The 18637-nt window shown below is 33.9% G+C and overlaps 2 protein-coding genes across 2 annotated transcripts; both read right to left on the bottom strand.

The window, feature by feature from the left end:
- Nucleotides 1-942: 942 nt before the first annotated feature.
- On the bottom strand, nt 943-2190 carry LOC118185649 (uncharacterized protein F54H12.2-like). Its single transcript, XM_035355541.2, has one exon. The coding sequence runs from the start codon at nt 2188-2190 to the stop codon at nt 943-945; it is 1248 nt and encodes a 415-aa protein (XP_035211432.2).
- Nucleotides 2191-4666: 2476 nt separating this feature from the next.
- LOC118185650 (uncharacterized) lies at nt 4667-6355 on the bottom strand. The gene is made up of 3 exons (XM_035355542.2): nt 5889-6355; nt 5608-5766; nt 4667-5518 (listed from the first exon to the last, which is right to left on the bottom strand). The coding sequence occupies exons 1-3, from the start codon at nt 5940-5942 to the stop codon at nt 4667-4669; spliced, it is 1065 nt and encodes a 354-aa protein (XP_035211433.2). The 5' UTR covers nt 5943-6355.
- Nucleotides 6356-18637: the final 12282 nt, after the last annotated feature.

Below are 18637 nucleotides of genomic sequence, written 5' to 3' on the forward strand. Positions count from 1 at the left end.
TATTTTTTTTTTATAAGTCGAAAAAAATTCATTTAGATATTTTTAGGTCGAAAAAATTTCACTTTAATTTTTTTAGGGAGAAAAATCTCAACTTTTATTTTTTCTATGGGAAAACTCATGTTAATTTCAAAATGTAAGGGGAAAAATTTACACTTTGATTTTGAAAAGTCGAAAAAATTTCATTTAGATATTTTTAGGTCGAAAAAATTTCACTTTAATTTTTTTAGGGAGAAAAATCTCAACTTTTATTTTTTCTATGGAAAAACTCATGTTAATTTCAAAATGTAAGGGGAAAAATTTACACTTTGATTTTGAAAAGTCGAAAAAATTTCATTTAGATATTTTTAGGTCGAAAAAATTTCACTTTAATTTTTTTAGGTCGAAAAGTGATATTTGTGTTTTTCTTCATATGAAAAGGTTTCATTATTTAAAACTCAATATGCTTTTATATAAGTTGAAAAAATTTATTCAGTCAGAAAAATAAAACAGAGAAGAAAAATACATTTCAAATATTTCATTGTTTAAAAATCATTCTTACACCATAAGTTTTTTTCACAAATTGATACAGGTTAAAATCACTCATTTTACATAAATTTTCAATAATGGCGTACATAGATTGGCCTTGGCTTCGTTTCAGTACATAATAAATACAGTATGCTCCACATACATTAGAAGTTACACTCTGTAATGGAATATTATTCCATTTTATATTTGAACAGTGGAATCCATAAACATCTGGAGATTGTCCGTAAGAATCAAAAAATTCTAATTCTTCATCTTGAAAAAAGGCTACCCAATGCGCTCCGGGTTCTGTGGAGTTGTCTGTATTCACAACGATGGCTGATCTTCTAATTAAGGGAGGTATTTTATCAGCTGGATAAACTCCTCGAAAGACAGCTGCTGCTTCACGAGATAAAATGTCTTGTATAATACGACCATCCATCAGTTAAAGTCAAAAATGATGTTCCTCGATTTATTAATTTCAATTACGTTATCAAATTCTGCAAAGATAATCACACACACGGTTTGCTCGAGAGGTTGGCTGAACTTTAACTCAATCCGTAGATTAGAATGCTTAATGAGATTCATATGCTCTCCATCACAAAGGTCTGGTGATAATTCGAAACCAAATAACACATTACCTTGTAAATAGTCTTCTCTGGATATAAAAATGCCTTTATCGTGCTGGGATTTATTGAAAAACAGGCTATGATAAGCTCGAATATAATTGTTGTTATCAAAATTTGGTTCCAGTGGATTGTAAGGCACAGGCTGTCCGTCGACGTACACTCCAATGAAATTCAGGTGATAATGTTTAAACTCAAATGGTGACTTGGCAAAATTTCCATGAAAAGCGTCATTATCAACACATCCCATTACAATTCTTTGAGGCATCTGGCCAACAAAAACGTTGTCTTGTATCAAGGACATGCTATTTTGGGGAATGGAATAGACTTTACATAATACTCTATTAATAGGATACTTGGCATTACTCTTCTCTAACGCTTTGGCATGACCTAGGATAACTCCAGGGCTCACACGCACTTTTCTCACGAAAAGAGATACATGTTCTAAAACCACTTTATGACCTGCTTTCCCTTGCAAACAAAACTCCGGCTTGCTTCTTATGAGAGTTAATTTAACATCCACCATATTTAATAAAAGCCTTTCTTGATGAAATAAATCAAAATGAATGCCACCAATCATATCAACAGTAGAACTCAGTTTGAAAAAGGAAGATCGCTTCTCTAGTTCTTTATCATACATTTCAACTGTTAATTTTGAAGTTTTACTATCATAGCCGTGATTGAGCAAAGTTTCAATATAAGCTCTATAGGGGTATGTGTTACTAGAAGAAGACACCAGTCGTTCGTTTAATGTGACATCCACCTGAGAAAATAAAGAATGCAGGAACAAATTTACTGGGCCGATTGTAGCATCTTTATCCAGAGGTGAACCATCCGTTTTTATTATTTTTGCTCTCACGTAGAGTTGTGTTTGTGACAAGTCAATATAATCTTCTCCACTGCCTGAAATATGAAATTCTACGGGACCTCCATCAAATACATTAGATAGAGGATGAAACTGAACCCATTGGCCGCTCTGAATCGCCGTTTGAGTTCCAGGTAAATGAAAAAGTTCTAATTCGGATTTAACACATTCAGGGGAATCTTTCATGATAAAAGCCATTATGAATCGAAAATATCACGTCTTCTCTGCTTCACAGCTTTCGGAGAAATGAAGTGTTTTGACTGTTTTCGCTTCCTTTTATACTTGCCACTACCAACCATGGTCTGGGCTTTACGAATAGCTTTTGCAGCTAATACTTTTCCCGCCTCTTTGGCTCTTTGTTTAGCAGCAGACTTAATGTTTTCACCTGCCAACACATCATTTGCGATGAGAGTTCCGGTGCGCAAAGCTTCTTTTCCCACCGTTTTAGCTCCTTTCACAAACAAAGGCATAGCAGAGCGAAATAGACTACGAAAAAATCCCCCGAGACCATAGCCCTTTTGATAGGGTTGACCTTGATAATAAGAAAGTCCCGAGCCGGTTTGATAATGATTTTCATAATTCTGAGTACAACATTCGTATGGTACGAGCATCTTGATGTCTTCTTTACAAATAAAACTTTTCCTCTTCTGTTGTCATATTTATAGGATTTGTCGCCTTCGGAAATGAAGCACAAGAATTAACTTACCCCTCTCAAAAGGAACGAATGTACCCGAATTGAGTCGGATTTCCACTTCGATTGTATTAAATGAATTTCTTGCTACTGGTACATAATGCGGTCTGTCGTACTGTACATTTACGGTATCACCATCTTTTCCGGTAACTGTCACGACCCTTAAGAGGGGAGCTTGCACATTACCAACAATCTGAGGCGAAACGATATCACTATACACATAAAGTAATGTATAAGCAGAATGCAAATCACCCACATATGGACTATTCCAAGTACCTTCGACAATCTGCGGTTCGAAGCCTAATAAACTTGCCAATCCCGAATCATAAAAGATTAATCGAGCTCCATTTTGCGTCACAATTTTCACTCTTTTTGTTGAACGATCATACTGTAAAGAGATTTTATCTTTAAATGATGCTAAAGTCATGGCTTTTAAGAGATCTGGGACACTTTCGTAACATCCTGGTGGTATTTTTCTATTGGCAACTTCCCTTACACCTGAAGAGTCACCCAAATCAAAGCCAAAGAGATTGTTATCTTTGTTAATATTGTACCAGGTGTGCGGGTAAATGATCTCAGAAAGACCAACTTCCCATTCCCCGTTCAAAGATATGGGTACAGGCAATTGAGTAATGAAATGAGAGATAGTATTTCCTGGAAAATAACGTTGAGAGCTATCACTAGGTAACGTCATATAGAAAGACATCTTGGCAAATGACGATTCTTTATACGATGTGGAGTTTTTATATTCTTTTCACATCTGTCACCCATGCATTAAATTTTGGTGGATAACCTACGAATTTCACATAGTATTCCGTCATACCATTTCTCTTTCTTTCTCGCAACACTTTTTCAACAGGATAATATCCCGAATCTGAAATTTTTTGCAGTTCCTTTTCGTAGAAGGTTCCTTCAATGACTTCTCCAGCAAGGTCTTTAAGTCGATAAACAGGTGGATTTCTAGGAAGGATTTCATGGATCGTAAAGATTTCTCTCGTCCAGTTACTTTCATAGCCTTTTTCAAAAATCATTTTTAATTTGCTAACGCGCACTGTATCTCCCACTTTGAACTTAGGTTGAGGTTTATGTAGGTCTTTATATAATTGATTCCACACTTGTTTCTCATTGTGTTTATTGACATTCGCTGGTTCAGTTTGAATAGAGCGATGCCAGGTATGATTATAACTGTGAATTAATTTATCTATTACGTCAATATAACGATATGTATTCATTTCACTGAAGTACTTCCACATTTTGCTTTTGAGGGTTCTGTGGAATCGTTCGATGATGCTTGCCTTTACTGTACTGTTCTCAGTTGTGAAAAAAAGAACCTTTTCTTTTTTAAGATAAGTTTGAACGATTTTATTCTTATACTCTTTACCTTTGTCAGTCTGTAACACATGTGGTTTTCTCTCGCTAAAAATATGTTCAAGAGCTGATTTGACACTCTGACCTGTTTTATCTTTGAGTGGAATAACCCAAGCATATTTGGAAAACACATCAATACACGTTAGCAAATATTTATATCCATCGTTGTGTTTGGCAAGAGACTGCATATCTGCCAAATCAGACTGAAACTGAGCGTCGATGCCTCTGACGAGGACGCGATTGCGACGAAAATGTCGCTGGGTAGGCTTGTGCAAAGTATATGACTCTTTGCTGGTAAGCCAATTCTTGATCGTTTTGTGACTTTCTTTGCCTTTTAAAGCACGATGCAAAGCACTCACTCCACCAAAACTGGCGGGAAGGGCTGGATCGCGATACATCTGAGTCAGATTCATGGTATGTACAGCAGTGATTTTTACTAATAGAAATGTGAACGCTCATTTATAGTTTACTCTAAAACATACAACCTCTTATTTCTATATCAATCCTTCTTATGAACGGAAAGCAAATGTGTATGAGTATTTATAGTGTTCCCTTATATATTTATTTTTAAACTTAATTATGAGACAGTAAAGAGACCATTATAAACCAATAATTTTATTTACTTTTTAAACATTCATAATATTCAATATCATAAGCACCATATTTTTCCAGATTGGTAGGACAAAATGTTTCTTTCACTTCATCAAGTACATGTTTGAGACAAACAGATTTTAAAAAGTCTTTTGTGATATAATGTGCTGGTTTAATCAGAAGTAAATAAGGCTCTTCAGTCCATACATTTCCATAAAATTGCCTGACTATGTCGATAGAATTTAATTTCAGAGCCATGGAGTTGATAGTTTCTGTTTTATAAATAGCGAGCTCTTCACAGTTTATAAGTTTAGAATACTTCAAATCTCCGTGTTCTTGGATCAGCTGTTCTAGTGACGTCTTTAGAATAGTTTGAAGGCATGCTGTTCCCAAAGAAATGTCGAAGGATTCTGGAAGCTTTTCCTCGTTAATAGGTTCCTCGGATACACTTTCGTAGGCTTCACAAAAGTCCATACATTGATATACGAGGTTAGTGACGATGGTACTGATGCGACTGTAATTTGTGGACAATTCTTCCCACTGGGCGATTGTAAGTCTAATATTGCTTTTCTCCACTCCTTTTACTGTAAATTGCTTTAACGTGATGTGGTAACCATTATATTCCGCACTAAAATTCTTGGGTAGGTGCAGATTCATTGTGAACACCTCTTGTGGGCTGTGTTGAGAGAAGGTGTCCAAACACGAAGGCTCTAAATTCACACCGTTACGAGTCGGATAATATGAACTCCCGTACTTGCTGTATTGCCTGATGTGCACTTTGATCTTTCCGTTGAAAAGGGTAGGTCCCACAAAGACATTGTTGCCAATATGTGTCAGCTCCTCTGGGATTGTGCCTTCAGTAAAGCGTCCGTTGCGCTAAAAGAGAAAAAATAATGATGAGTCGTTTGATAAAAGAATAATAAGTCTGCGTTATAGCAAGAATAAACTCTTTTCGTAATACTTACTTTCTTCTTATATGTATTTTCTTCGTCTATTTTTCGTTTGCCATTAGCGTTCTGCGAGATGGGTGTTTCTTTGGGCTTTTCATGGTATTGTTCAGAATCTGAAATCTTCGGCACATCCATGTTGAGAGGCTCGTTCTCAAACTGTTGTTCCAAATCCATCTAAAAAATATAAAGTCAAACTATAAAGGCAGTGCAACAAATGCAGATTTTCGTACTCAAATTAAATAGTAACATCAAATATACGAACACGAAAAAGATATATGATTAAAAATAATACGTACCTCGAATAACACGTCTTGATTCAAACAGGAAGAGCGAAAGCAGGAACGAAACATGCAACACAGGCGGAAATGATATGATAGGGTCCAGCGTCTCTCTATATAAGCCTTGGTCAGGATCCAGGAGAACCAATCAGAAAGCGCTATGGATACGACTACTGCCCTCTAGCGGTCGTTGCTGAACTAAAAAGAATGCGCTAGAAATTCTAACAAGTTGCAATCAGACCGCGGATTTAGTATGACATCAAAGCAGCGGGAAGTTCTATGTCAATCGATAAACGTGTACATGAAACCGGATTACTACACAAAAAGGATGAAACATGTGTCTGACGTAAGAATAGCAAGATAATACGAAGTGATAATGCGTGATGACGTCACAAACAGGATGCAGCACGTCCGGGGTTAAGCCGCGTGGTTGATGACGTATCAACCCACACGGGCTCCTCCGTAAATTTCCTCTCCCCCCGTCCGTCGTCTGTGAGCACCACAGCGCCACATGGCTCCAAACCCCCATATTCTATCTACTAATCTAATAAATCCGATTTCTCATTTCTACCTATTCTCAACTACGATTCGTTTCAGTGCTATGATTCACGAACATACGTTACGATTATAGAGCCTCGTAGGTAGTGACTTCGTTATTTATTTATCCTGTCATTTATTTTTAGTTGCATTTTTGTCTATTTTGTTTAACCGCCGGGTCGGAGTAGTTTGTGAGCGTCAAGTGAAGGCAACTGTGATTTCTAAAGGGAAATAAAAAGGGATTTAAACCCTTCTTACGAGTTTGTATAATTTACAGTTCATAGCAGTCACTACTACTGTTGCTGACAAGTCGAGGCCACGCAACATCACAAAATATTTCCATACTATGTTTCAGGCTGCAGTAGCTGGTATGAAAGATGAAAGGGGAAAACAGGTAGTATCCACTACTGAAAAAGGGCAACCATGGCAAAATTTTTTGTCTTAGTTTTCACATTCGATACTACAATCTAAAGCAAAATAGATAATATTTTATCAGGCAGTTACTCAATGAAAATTCAAACCTGAGAGAAAATAATTAGGCAGTTACTGTCACTGAGAACTCCAGCGGAAAGAACCTTTTACAATGTAGAGGAAGAAATGCAGTTTATATCAAGGAAAGTTGGGGTTTGATAGACTAATTATTGACAGTATTATGCTATGTAGAAGAAAAATTCTTTATCATTGTTTCATATCGCTTTCTTTGCTCTTCTTCGATGTATGCTCTTGAATACTTTTCTTTCTTCTCCTAAACACCACTTTTCCCCTTTAGGAGAAAATTTGTGACGTGATGTTACTTGGCATTCGCGACCGCAACCTCCGGAATTTCATTATGCCTTGTTAACAAGGATCCAGAGAAAACGATCGCCAACGGAACCATTAGGGTAATTGCGAGCGGTTGTCTGTCTGTCTGTCATTCCTCCCTTCCCCCTCTCGTCGTCGAACCCTGAGTCTCTTTCAACCTCTTCCCCCCCCCCCGACACCAATTGTGAATCTCATGTCTCGCTCACGTTAGCGCACGCTACTATGTATCGGTTATTCGGAAGTTTTTCGCCAATTTCCTTTGTTTGGCGATGGAAGGGCTGCAAAATTTGGCTGTTTATTACTCGAGTACGAAAGAGCGCATATATTCGGTTACTTTTACTTCAAACTTAATTTCTTTTAAATAATAAGAAACACTGTTGTTTAAAATATTAGTGTCCATAACAATTTTAATTAGGGATGGGACGTTCCAGTCCTCAAATTCCCCGAATCCTGGGAAAGGTTCGGAAACCAGACTCGTTTTGCTTTTTTTCATTATTCGAATCTTTCAAGCACTTGTGTAAAGAAACGTTAAACTTTCTTTAGAGTGATCAGTTAGTCGTTCACGAGGAGTGCTCACTAAAATTGAAGGTGTTTATTGCAATTTCAGTTAAACTGCATCACTAATTTCACCACCCCGCGATTTTGAATCACACATCCCTAATTTTCTGGAGATAATTTAACGTTCCATGTTTAGAGTTTGCTTGTATTAACCCTTAAAATAATTAACCGTCGTCTACCATTGTCTAGATTTAAAAAGAACTGGGGAAAGAAATTTAATTTGAACTATAATTACAATATTTTTGACAAATTATACTGACAAAGTGAAACTCAAGATTCAAGTATTTTAATTACGTATTTACATTAAATTTTATTTGTATCTTCTTAATCCATATAAATATGCTTTTAAAAACTTTATTCTTAAATTCGCTTTTTATAAAACGCAGATCTGGGATTTTTCTTTGATGAAAATCTTTTAATCACAATAATACAAAAATGATTAAATGTAACAAAAACAATAACAAAATAAGTAATAATAAAAATTAGAATAAGAAAAAAGAACATTTTCATTTTCTTCTTACTATTATTCTTCTGCGGAGGATTTAAGAGATTCGAGAAAATTTTAGAATTCGAATTTCTAATCGCGAATATTTAGGATTAGTCCCCCCGCTAATTCTAAACTTGATTCTTTTAAATTTCGGAAAACTTCGTAAAGGAAATTTTAATAAATTTATATTTAATTTTAGAACTGAGTAAAGACTCCAAGCATTTTTGGAGAGACAGAATTGTGAACAATTTGAAGGAGAAAAAAAGCAAATTTATTTCAAATTTTAAATTTATATTTGTTGACGCGTATTGTTATTTACATTCCCAATTAGTCAGGTTTTACTAATTTTATTATTGTAAATTAGATGAATTTTCGAAAACTTGAAAATCCGAGTATTGTTATGGATCGATAAAGGAATGAAAATTAAAAAAATCGAAAAAAGAATTCTATAGATATTTTCTACATTCCCTACACATGTAAAGTTTTATTTATCTAAGTTGTTATTTACATTCACAATGAAGCTTCAAGCCAGGTTTTACAGACTATATTAGTTTAGTTGGGCAATTAAGTTAAAATTTTAAAATGAGACTGTTACTATGGGAAGCTAAAGAATTGAATTTGAACAAAAATTTAAAAAGAAAAAAAAAGAAACATGCAAAAAGAGTAGCCAAAAAATGTAACTGCTAGGTGAAACAGGACTTACGTTAATAATAGTAGTTGTTGTATATTTCTGCTACTACTACTACTACTACTACTGATAATAATAAATAACAAAACGAATAAAAGCCTCAATAAGTGCATAAAATTTCATCTAAAATTTGCGACATGTGAAAAGCTCATAATATTCACACGTGAAGAATTCCCACATTGAGGTCTTGTAATGTGAAAGTTAGGAAACTGTATGATTAAATTATTTCTTCAAAGAAATTAAAATCTTAAATATGAATCTGCAGTTTGTTATTTTATTATTCCTTTACTTATTAATTTTTGAGCTTCAATCCCTAACAAGAACTCTTCCTTCTCTTCACTTGCTTTAACCTGTTACCTTATTTAATATTATTAATATGAGCATGTGGAAGTTAACCACAAATAATTTTGCATTCCAAGCCGAGAAAAAATTAGAAATACTGTAATATCCAGAATTTTGCTTTGCAATATACCGTATTTGACGGCATATAAGACACACTTTTTTCCTAAATTTGGTCACAAAAAAGTTACCTGCGTCTTATACGTGAAGGACACAGTCTTATACGTGAAGGTAATTACATTCAATAATTGTTTATTTGGCTTTTAAGAAACGTGAAAACTAAAAGAAACCACGCTATTGAAACTTTTTTTTCCTTGTATGTGGCCGTCTAAATAAGGGTGCGTCTTATATGCCGTCAAATACGGTACTTGCAATCGTGGGGGAGCGCTTCAGAAATCTCCCACTAAGATGTAATCAAAGGATTCAACTATTATATCAGCAGTTGGAGAGCTCAAACTTTGTTGGCTTCTAGTGCACACAGGGACAGAAAGCAAAGACATAAAGATCAATTAGCCGATCAGGAAGTTATGAGCACTAACTGACTTTTAACTAACAGCACAAACATATTTCCCATCTCATACATGAAACGATGGACTTGCTACTTGTGAAATGGCTATAACGACAGAACTTCACTTGTCAAGAGATCATTTCTGTTCCTCCTAACAGTGCAGGAAGATATGGTTAATAATACGGCCACAGAAACGAACTACTTAATAAGACAAAGCCTTTTTAAATCACTCCTAAATCATTCTGATGTTAAAGAACCGAGCTCAGTTTCTATACAGCAGTATAGTTTTACCCCTCTATTAAGTCTTCGACTACCTGATGATATACCAGCACAAGTAATTATTTAACTCAAGGGCTGGCCTAAATTACATTAACAGGCAGCAAAGTTATTGCCTGTTGAAGCAATTTAATAGTCTGGAACACAAGTGAACACCTTTTAGAAAAACTACAGTATAGTTAGTATCATCTTAGTGCCATATACATGCATTTGCTCAAAATGCTATTTGTAACTGTGTTATCTTTATAGCCATTTTAGGCTGTACTTTATGCACCACCCTTATCGCTGTTGTATACACTGAGTGCCGATATGCCTTATATATATATATATATATATATATATATGCATTGTATCATTGCACCATATTATATATTGCTACGTTATCAATGCATCATCAATGTAAAGGCTTTGTGTTGTTTCATACGCATTTTGTTCATGCAAGTATCGTGAACACTACATAAAGGTAGACTGTGTGTGAGTTTTTCTATAATTTTCATCTAGCAAAGAGACTGTTTGGTTAGAATGCTGTGTTTATGGCCATACTGAATGCCTAACTTATTTCGTATCTATAATCTATATTATCAAATAAAGGTGACGGAAATACATTTCATGCGTAGTGGGAGCTATTTAGTGAACCAGCCGCAGTGAAACATTTAAAGTGACCTGTCACATGATGTTTTCTGTCACCGTATGCGCTGCACACTGTTACTACCTTGTATTATCTGTATTATACATATTCTATAAATTTCTTCTTGTATTATGCTGAACTCAGCAGTGAATCATAGAAAAATATACTCCACATACAATATTACCGAATGCGTCGCTGATTTATCCTTACTTATGCATTGCATTAAATTATAGTACTTAATCAAAGTACTGTGGAACTCCAATGTTACGTACTTTGTTATGTATTATCTCTGTATATGTTGTTATTGAATGCGCGTTACACTTTAAAATAATTAATGCACCGTTCATATTGTTTGTATTGTCTATTACATTAGACTGGGCTGAATCGCGATAACGGCGGTGCAGCAACAGTTCTAGCCGGCATATTACCACTCCATATAAAAGCAGAGATGGGGGCAACTTTCACTATACTGATCCCCTACGCAAAGATGCAACTTTCGCGAATACCAGCTACAGTCCAGTCCAGTTCGAATGCCCCTCCACTTCTATTCATAACCATCCAGCTCTCAGAGGAAGTGGAATCCACATCAAAATTGACAAGCAACAGACTCACACCCCGACACACGCACAACGGATCGAGGACCAGATACACACAGACGGATCAAAGCAGGAGAATGGTGTAGGCAGTGCTTTTGTGCACTATGAGAATGGCAAAATTGAACACGACTGGCAAGGACAACTTTGCACTCACAATAGCATCTTCCAGGAGGAAGTACTGGGAATTCTGGGAATTACGGCAGCAGTGCAACATCTCATAGATTACCAGAACCCACGAGCAAATATCTATACCGATAGCCTTTCAACTTTACTTGCACTTGAGAACCATCATCATGTCTCACCGCTCAGTCCCCAATGTCTCCTTATGCAACACCCTCATTACCATTTCAATCTAGTCTGGGTGAATAATGCGAATAATGAGGGCAACGAGGCTGCTGACACGTTGGCCAAAGATGCAATTTCCAACCCGACATCCCAACCCATCACCGTACCTAGGCCTCCTCTTATCTGAAGGGCCTTCTACGAGAGCAAGGAATGCACCAATGGCAACGAGAGTGGAACGAATGCGAGACAGGCAGGCGGACTTTCACCCACCTCCCGAAAGTTTCCACCGACCGACTCTTTGCCGTAGCACCTCTCACCTACTTCATCACGAATCACGGCCCATTTCCAAGTTATTACAATCGCCATGGCATCTCAAATACCGATATGTGTATTTATGTCTTTTTATGTGTACGTCTTATTGTATTTTTAGTTTAACTATCTCTAACACCACAGCTTGCCTCTTCAATCTGTAATACAATCCTACTAGTGCCCTTGTAAGGCCATGCACTTTCCTTTGACAACCTCAATAATCTCCTGTTGCAGCCTCGTGTGGCTCCAGGGAGCTTTTGCTGTAGTTAGAGGAAGGCGTGGAGCACATACCTGTTTACCTCTGTAAGACACCAGGTGTTTCAGTCCTCCGTAACCTACCTACCATCCTACTCAAATTACTTAAGCATTTGAGGCTTTTAGTATTATTTTAGTACATGACATCATCATCGTTCTGTTGTTAATGTAATCATGAAATGCTATAGAACAGTATTGTATTTATCCCGCATATTGCGTACTTGTATTGAATCATGCGCTTGCTGCACCCTTATACATTACTGGATGTATTGTTTAATCATACTGGAATATAAACGGTCCTCAAGCGTTAAAAACTGCACCATATTACATGCACGTATGTTATTAACAGTACAACAATAGCATTTAAAATAGTATTTCTGCATGGTAATGCACTGCTTATTATATTGTACTGCAAATAATGTATGTACTGGCGACTACATCGCATTGTGTGACGCGTAACATATTGATTAGTATGTACTGGTTATCACCGCCAGTGCTTTTATTGTTGAACTACATACTTCATACGCATCTTTTATACGACTGTATTAAATTGTACAGGATTAATTATTATTTATCTACTGATTATGGTTAGTATGAACTGATCAATCTATTCACTCTATCTACCTAATCAAACTATGTACTTCTATCCTTTCTACCCTTTTATTTCACCAATATGCAGAATTTTTGCAAAAGGAATTCCACCAGTTTTGCTCAAGCAAATTTAGGACAAGTTGCTGTAGATTTCATTGCTTTCTTAGTTTAATTTCGGACTTTTTTTTACTTCTATTCTAGTTTGTATAATGATAAACCAAACATATAAATATATGTATAATGATATAGATATATACAAACACATGCTTATCGTGCTTTTTACCATTACATACCTACGTACTGTCCTTCATTTGTCAAAATTTTATTTTAGTCATTTGACAGATTACTTTCATCCCTGCGTAGTAAGCATAAAAATTACTAAATTTTCTTTCTTTTTAATGAATATCCTCGTTTTTTCAAGGCTACCTCTTATTTAAATAAATTTTATCTGCCTCTTTTTGATAGGACTTGTAATTTATTATACGAACTTACTACAAGATGAAGGCAGAAAACATGCAACAGAATTTAATTTACTGTTTTCTAAAAGTATTTAAATGTATTTTCAGTTTTATTAAGGTTGAAACGTGCAGGTACAGTTATGGTAGGAATCCTCTGTGGAGGGAAGGGAAAAAATAGTTTTACTTGGAATTAATTATTTTAAAAGAATTTTGGGATTAGAAGCATTTTAAGATGAATAACAATTAATAGTTATAACTACTATTCCGTTTTAATGTTGTGGGTACGTAATTCAACAATAATCTACAACAAACTCAGGATCAATTGCAAAATTTTGGTAAAATAATTTTTGCCAGATAAAAACTTTCCTATATACAAAATATACCATAATAAATTGCATACAAAAGAGAATTCTCAGAGGAAAGTATTTCTTAAAGCAAACTTTTGTTTGATTTTATTGATACAGACAAATAAGAAATTAAGATATATTTCCTCAAGGACTTTATATAAAACAGTTATTGTCCAAAATTATAAATTTAAGCAAATTCTTGAAGCTCGTGAGTAATTTATTCATTTTTGCCTCTTATTATACTCCTTCATTTTTGCGTCGTATTATATTCCTTCGTTTTTCGACTGTTACATTAAAAAAACTGGTATTTATGAAAATTAAAATATATGTTATGCAAAACGTTTATTAACTTTCAGCTTTTATGAACGTTTACTTATAACTCTTCAATTTTGTTTTCTTATACTATTGCTTATAAACTCCTTTATAAATTCGATGGAGTATTTAGGAATTTGGAATTATGTAAGAATATTTTAGAAGAAATGAAATCATGCGAATATCATATTTCAAAAAAGGGCAGGAACATCTGCGATGTCAAGAATCAATTACAGCTTAGAACATGGCAACCCTAAACCTATAACGTCGCATATCACCCAACATATGACACCTAACACTCAGTAGGTTCAACCGAAAAATAATAATTGTATAAATATACTTTATTGCATTAAAGATATTGCTTGTTCGTTGTTCGGTCAAGCATAACTCATCTTCTAATTATTAATGGAACTCTTTATGAATTCTTTAGTAGAATATAAGGTTTATTTTTGGGATTTGCGTGCGGTTCACGTGATATGCTTGTCAAAAAGCTAACAAGTGAATAGGATATAGTTTTCTTTCAAGATTATTATTTAGGTTATCAATTAAGAATTGATTGATTATGGAGATGGATTCTGTGTTAAATGAATTAACGATCTGTGGAACATACTAGCGAAATACAGCAACAATTGTTTAGAAATGAATAGAAACAATCTTGTACATTAAAATGCTATGAATCATTTTGAACTGTAAAGAGGCCTTTTGATAGGTATTAAAAACAGGTCACTGAAATATCTGGCGTATTTTTTGAACACATTTCTTAAGAATCGCGAAGCAATAGCATTTGAAACAAGTTTTAGTACTATTTTTTAACTTGAAAATTCAAATGTTTTTCTTTAGACAATAGGGAATTTAAGCTTTAACTTTTATGTATGCAAATTGTTTACGGCCAGTAAAGAAAATGAGCAAATTTGAATTATAATTATTTTATTTAGGAAATATTCATATATTTTTATTGCAAAATATATACCAGTGCACGAAAATATTATGCATAATTTGTCTATTTGTGCGATCAGTTATGGAGTGAACGATTATTTAAATGGAGAAAAGCATTCTTTATGGAGGGCTTTGAAGATTATATTTAGGGATTTCTTGAGAAAATAAAAAATATTATAAGAACGTAATACTTTAAGTGAATTCAGAATTAAATGAAATAACACATTTATAATTACTTATTCTTTATACAACTTGGATATTTTGAAAGCGATTTATGCAGAAAAATCTTTTTTGAATCGACAAGCTCAACTAGCTTTATTAGGATTGCTAGACAACTGATAATTATTCAATATTTCACAGAAATCTCCTTCTAAGCAAGTCCCACACGCTTATGGCTATAGATAAATTGCTGATTTGAAACATATCTATCTATCTATTTCTCTCTATATATATATGTTGAAATAATAAAAGCAAAAGGAAAAGCCGGAACACTGTTTATGCGTACGTAAATCCGTATTGAAGAAGCAGCACTCCGATTGCATAGTATGCTAATACGGAAAGTTCGTAATATCTAAGAAACTTGGCAGTCGAGGCAGTTTTAATTCCATTTTTATTCGCAACTGACTTTTGTGGCCACAACAACTTGACACTCTAATCGTGGCTATTTGCAGAAAATTTGCATTTTTGATATTAATTGCAATAGGAAGCAGCATAGCAAAATTACATCCAAGCAGAGAAAGAAACGGAAGTGCGTAGTTATGCAAGATGGAAGCACACGAAGAGAAAAGTTTTGGTTTGAGTTAAAAAGGTTCCGTTTACAATTTTTACGTCATCAACCCTGAGCAGGCCGTACAAAAGAATGACGCAATCGAGAGAAGTTATTACAATTTTTATTACAGAGAGGGAGAATTAAAGTTTTACCGTCAGTTTAAATTATAATTTTGATCTTACATATTAAGATGTAAAATTTAAAAAAAAGATGGCTTACAGAACAGGCAACCTCTAATTAACTTTCCGCAGTTTCAGGATCTTCCCCCTAGATCTGTACTTTCCAGAACATTCGGAAACGTTACGTAACCGCTGCTATAAATGAGTTCGCGCCATTTTTTGTCAGCTTGCTTTTCTCCGCCTGCCGCTGTAACACCATTTTGCTGCCGCTCTATCTTTCTTTGTTTGAACATTATGACGCAGTAAATGTAAAGTCAATCGTATTCAGTCTAAATTATTATCGCATATGTAATCTTGAATGATCTGCCTTTGCATTAAATAAAGATATGGAGCTAAAAAGTTAAATTCTTTTGTGTCGTCATTCGATGTCTTACTTACACTCAGCCACAGCAATCAATGTCCGGAATTCTGATGCCACGTTTCGTCATTGATGTGCCCGACTGCCACAATATTACATACACACACACACACACACACACATATATATATATATATAGAGAGAGAGAGAGAGAGAGAGAGATGAAATGAAATGAATGAAATGGGAGTACTCCTCTCAAAAATTTCAATAAAATAAAAATTAAGAATACCAATAACGTAAAAACAAGAAATGTTAAGTTTTGCTTTCTTAAATTTCATCTATTTTGTGGAAATCAAATTCTTATTCATTTATTTCGTATATATTTTTAGGATTCAATTCAGTTTGTTTATTTAATTATGACAAATCATCTGCAAAAGATCTGCGTGGATGATCCTCTAAGAAAATTTTATTTGAATTTTTGGCACTATTTTTATCTAATTTTTCTTTAAAATATTGAAGATAACGGAAATGTAAGTATGTGCCGAAGTTTATTATTAATTAGATTTTTTATTATTTCTTTATTCAATAATTTAATACAGTTCAGAATTTATCTACTGCTTCGAAGACCTATGAACTATTTTAAATAGTAATATCAATTTTAAATAACAAACGGGTGATATGCTTTACTTTCTTGTTCAAGTCCTTAAACTATTTGTCTGTTTTTTTATTTTTGGGTAATTTTGGATAATAATATAAAGCTTGCAAAGTTTGATGAGATATTTGCTTTGCGATGACTGCAAAGGTGATAATGAGTGAAGTATAGCAAATGGGTACTTCGTCCTTATAGTGGCCCCAAGACTGAATCTCTAATCAACTGCGATATCTCGTCATGTGTTTGTGTATCTTACTACATGTTATACCTCAGTTAATTTAGGATTAAATTTTGGGGATCGCTATAGTAAGGAAGTACCGTAAATTGCTTCAATATTAAAGTAAGGGTCTTGATATTAATGCCCTACTACCAACAATCACACAAATCAAACTCGTACTCCTAATTAGAGGTTAACATAATTTTTTAAGCATATATTTTGTTATTCTTTCGTTTGTTTCATTTATCTAGATAGGGCTTCTTCATTCCCCACTTTAACCCTTATAAACCGACATTTAATCAGAAATTACATAAGATATCTCTTTAATATTAACATTTAGTGCGGATTTTTGCATATGCAATGCTTGATAAATCTTTTATTCTTTTCTTTATTAATCCTTCTTGAAATGTTTTGAAACTGAAGAATAAATGACAGTTCTGAACAAAATATAAAATATTTCCAATGGTTTATATTTATGTCAATATTTCAGTGAAGTTAATTATATTTAAATGATGTAGCATTTTTATTTTATGCAGCTATAACATGTTATTACCTATGCATATACTAAAGAAAGGTTGAAAATTAACTCCAATCCTTATCACTATTTGTTAACTTTTATTTTAGCGTATGCAATGATGTTTCACATAACCAATGTTAAATTTAAGGCACAGGCACATAATTAAATATTTGTCATTATTTGTATTTCATCTGGTGATATTCTGGAATGAATATCTGGAAATATCTTACCTTATTAAATACCTACATTATTACATCAGACAGATATATTGATAATTATAAATGTAAAGACTATCAAATCTAACCAACCGAAAATTTATAAACTAAGTGTAAAATTTGCAGACAAAAAGGTATGAAATTTTACGTTCATATCTAATGCTATTCAGAAAGCTTACTTTTGTCGCAACTGAACTTAATGATTGTTTTAAATTTGATTAGTGTTACAACATACATTTTATGATGACCTTGAGTATCATTCATTATAATCCTATTAGTATCACACTATGTATCAATGTAAAGAAAAATTTAGGGCATAATTTAATTGATAACATACACGTTTCTTTATGTCTCATAAATTCTTTATTTTAGTAGATCTAAATTAAAAAGTTTTGAGAGTATATCAGAGCTTCTCATGCAGTAATTTTACGATTAACACGAAGAGAATAGAAATTTCAATTGTTCCAAACATTGTAGAGTTACATTTTATATTTTTACTGGTATCCAAAAACAGGAATCATCATATTAGTTTTTGTTTTTATCGGGAGTGCTTCGGAATTGAAGACTAATAAAGGGAAAAACTGTATAGTGGTTTTTAAAATAGGAAAACTGTATTAATTAATCTAGAATTAATTATCTAGAAATTTGGAGCGTTCATTATTTTGTAGCAATGCACACGATATGCGTGTGGATCATCAGCCTATCAGAAATTTTCATTTTATATCTCCAGGTTTGGTAATATACAACGAATTTTTTTCAATTGCTTATATATTTTGTCAACTATATGGTTCATATACATTATACTCACAAAATTTTAAATTTCTCAGGTACAGTGTTGTTCAACAAGGATTGGTTCCATATCTTGCAGATACACTATTAAAATTGCAAAAATGTGTTAGTAAATATTTTGGGGGACCTCTAAACAAGAACAGCTTTAATCAAAAATGCTTTACACTTTAGACTTTTCTGGGTACAGTTATGCAATATATCGTTTATTTTTATTCATCAA

The sequence above is a fragment of the Stegodyphus dumicola genome, chromosome 3 (assembly GCF_044657685.1).
Source record: "Stegodyphus dumicola isolate Sdum_Otavi_A_Nest chromosome 3, ASM4465768v1".
Taxonomy (NCBI): domain Eukaryota; kingdom Metazoa; phylum Arthropoda; class Arachnida; order Araneae; family Eresidae; genus Stegodyphus; species Stegodyphus dumicola.

Excerpts from the sequence above, each read along its gene's own strand:
- LOC118185649 (XM_035355541.2), bottom strand. The coding sequence starts at position 2,190 with ATGGCTTTTATCATGAAAGATTCCCCTGAATGTGTTAAATCCGAATTA.
- LOC118185650 (XM_035355542.2), bottom strand. The coding sequence starts at position 5,942 with ATGTTTCGTTCCTGCTTTCGCTCTTCCTGTTTGAATCAAGACGTGTTA. Across the intron at positions 5,767-5,888 it reads ATCAAGACGTGTTATTCGAG|ATGGATTTGGAACAACAGTT; the intron begins GTACGTATTATT and ends TATATTTTTTAG. Across the intron at positions 5,519-5,607 it reads AAAATACATATAAGAAGAAA|CGCAACGGACGCTTTACTGA; the intron begins GTAAGTATTACG and ends TTTCTCTTTTAG.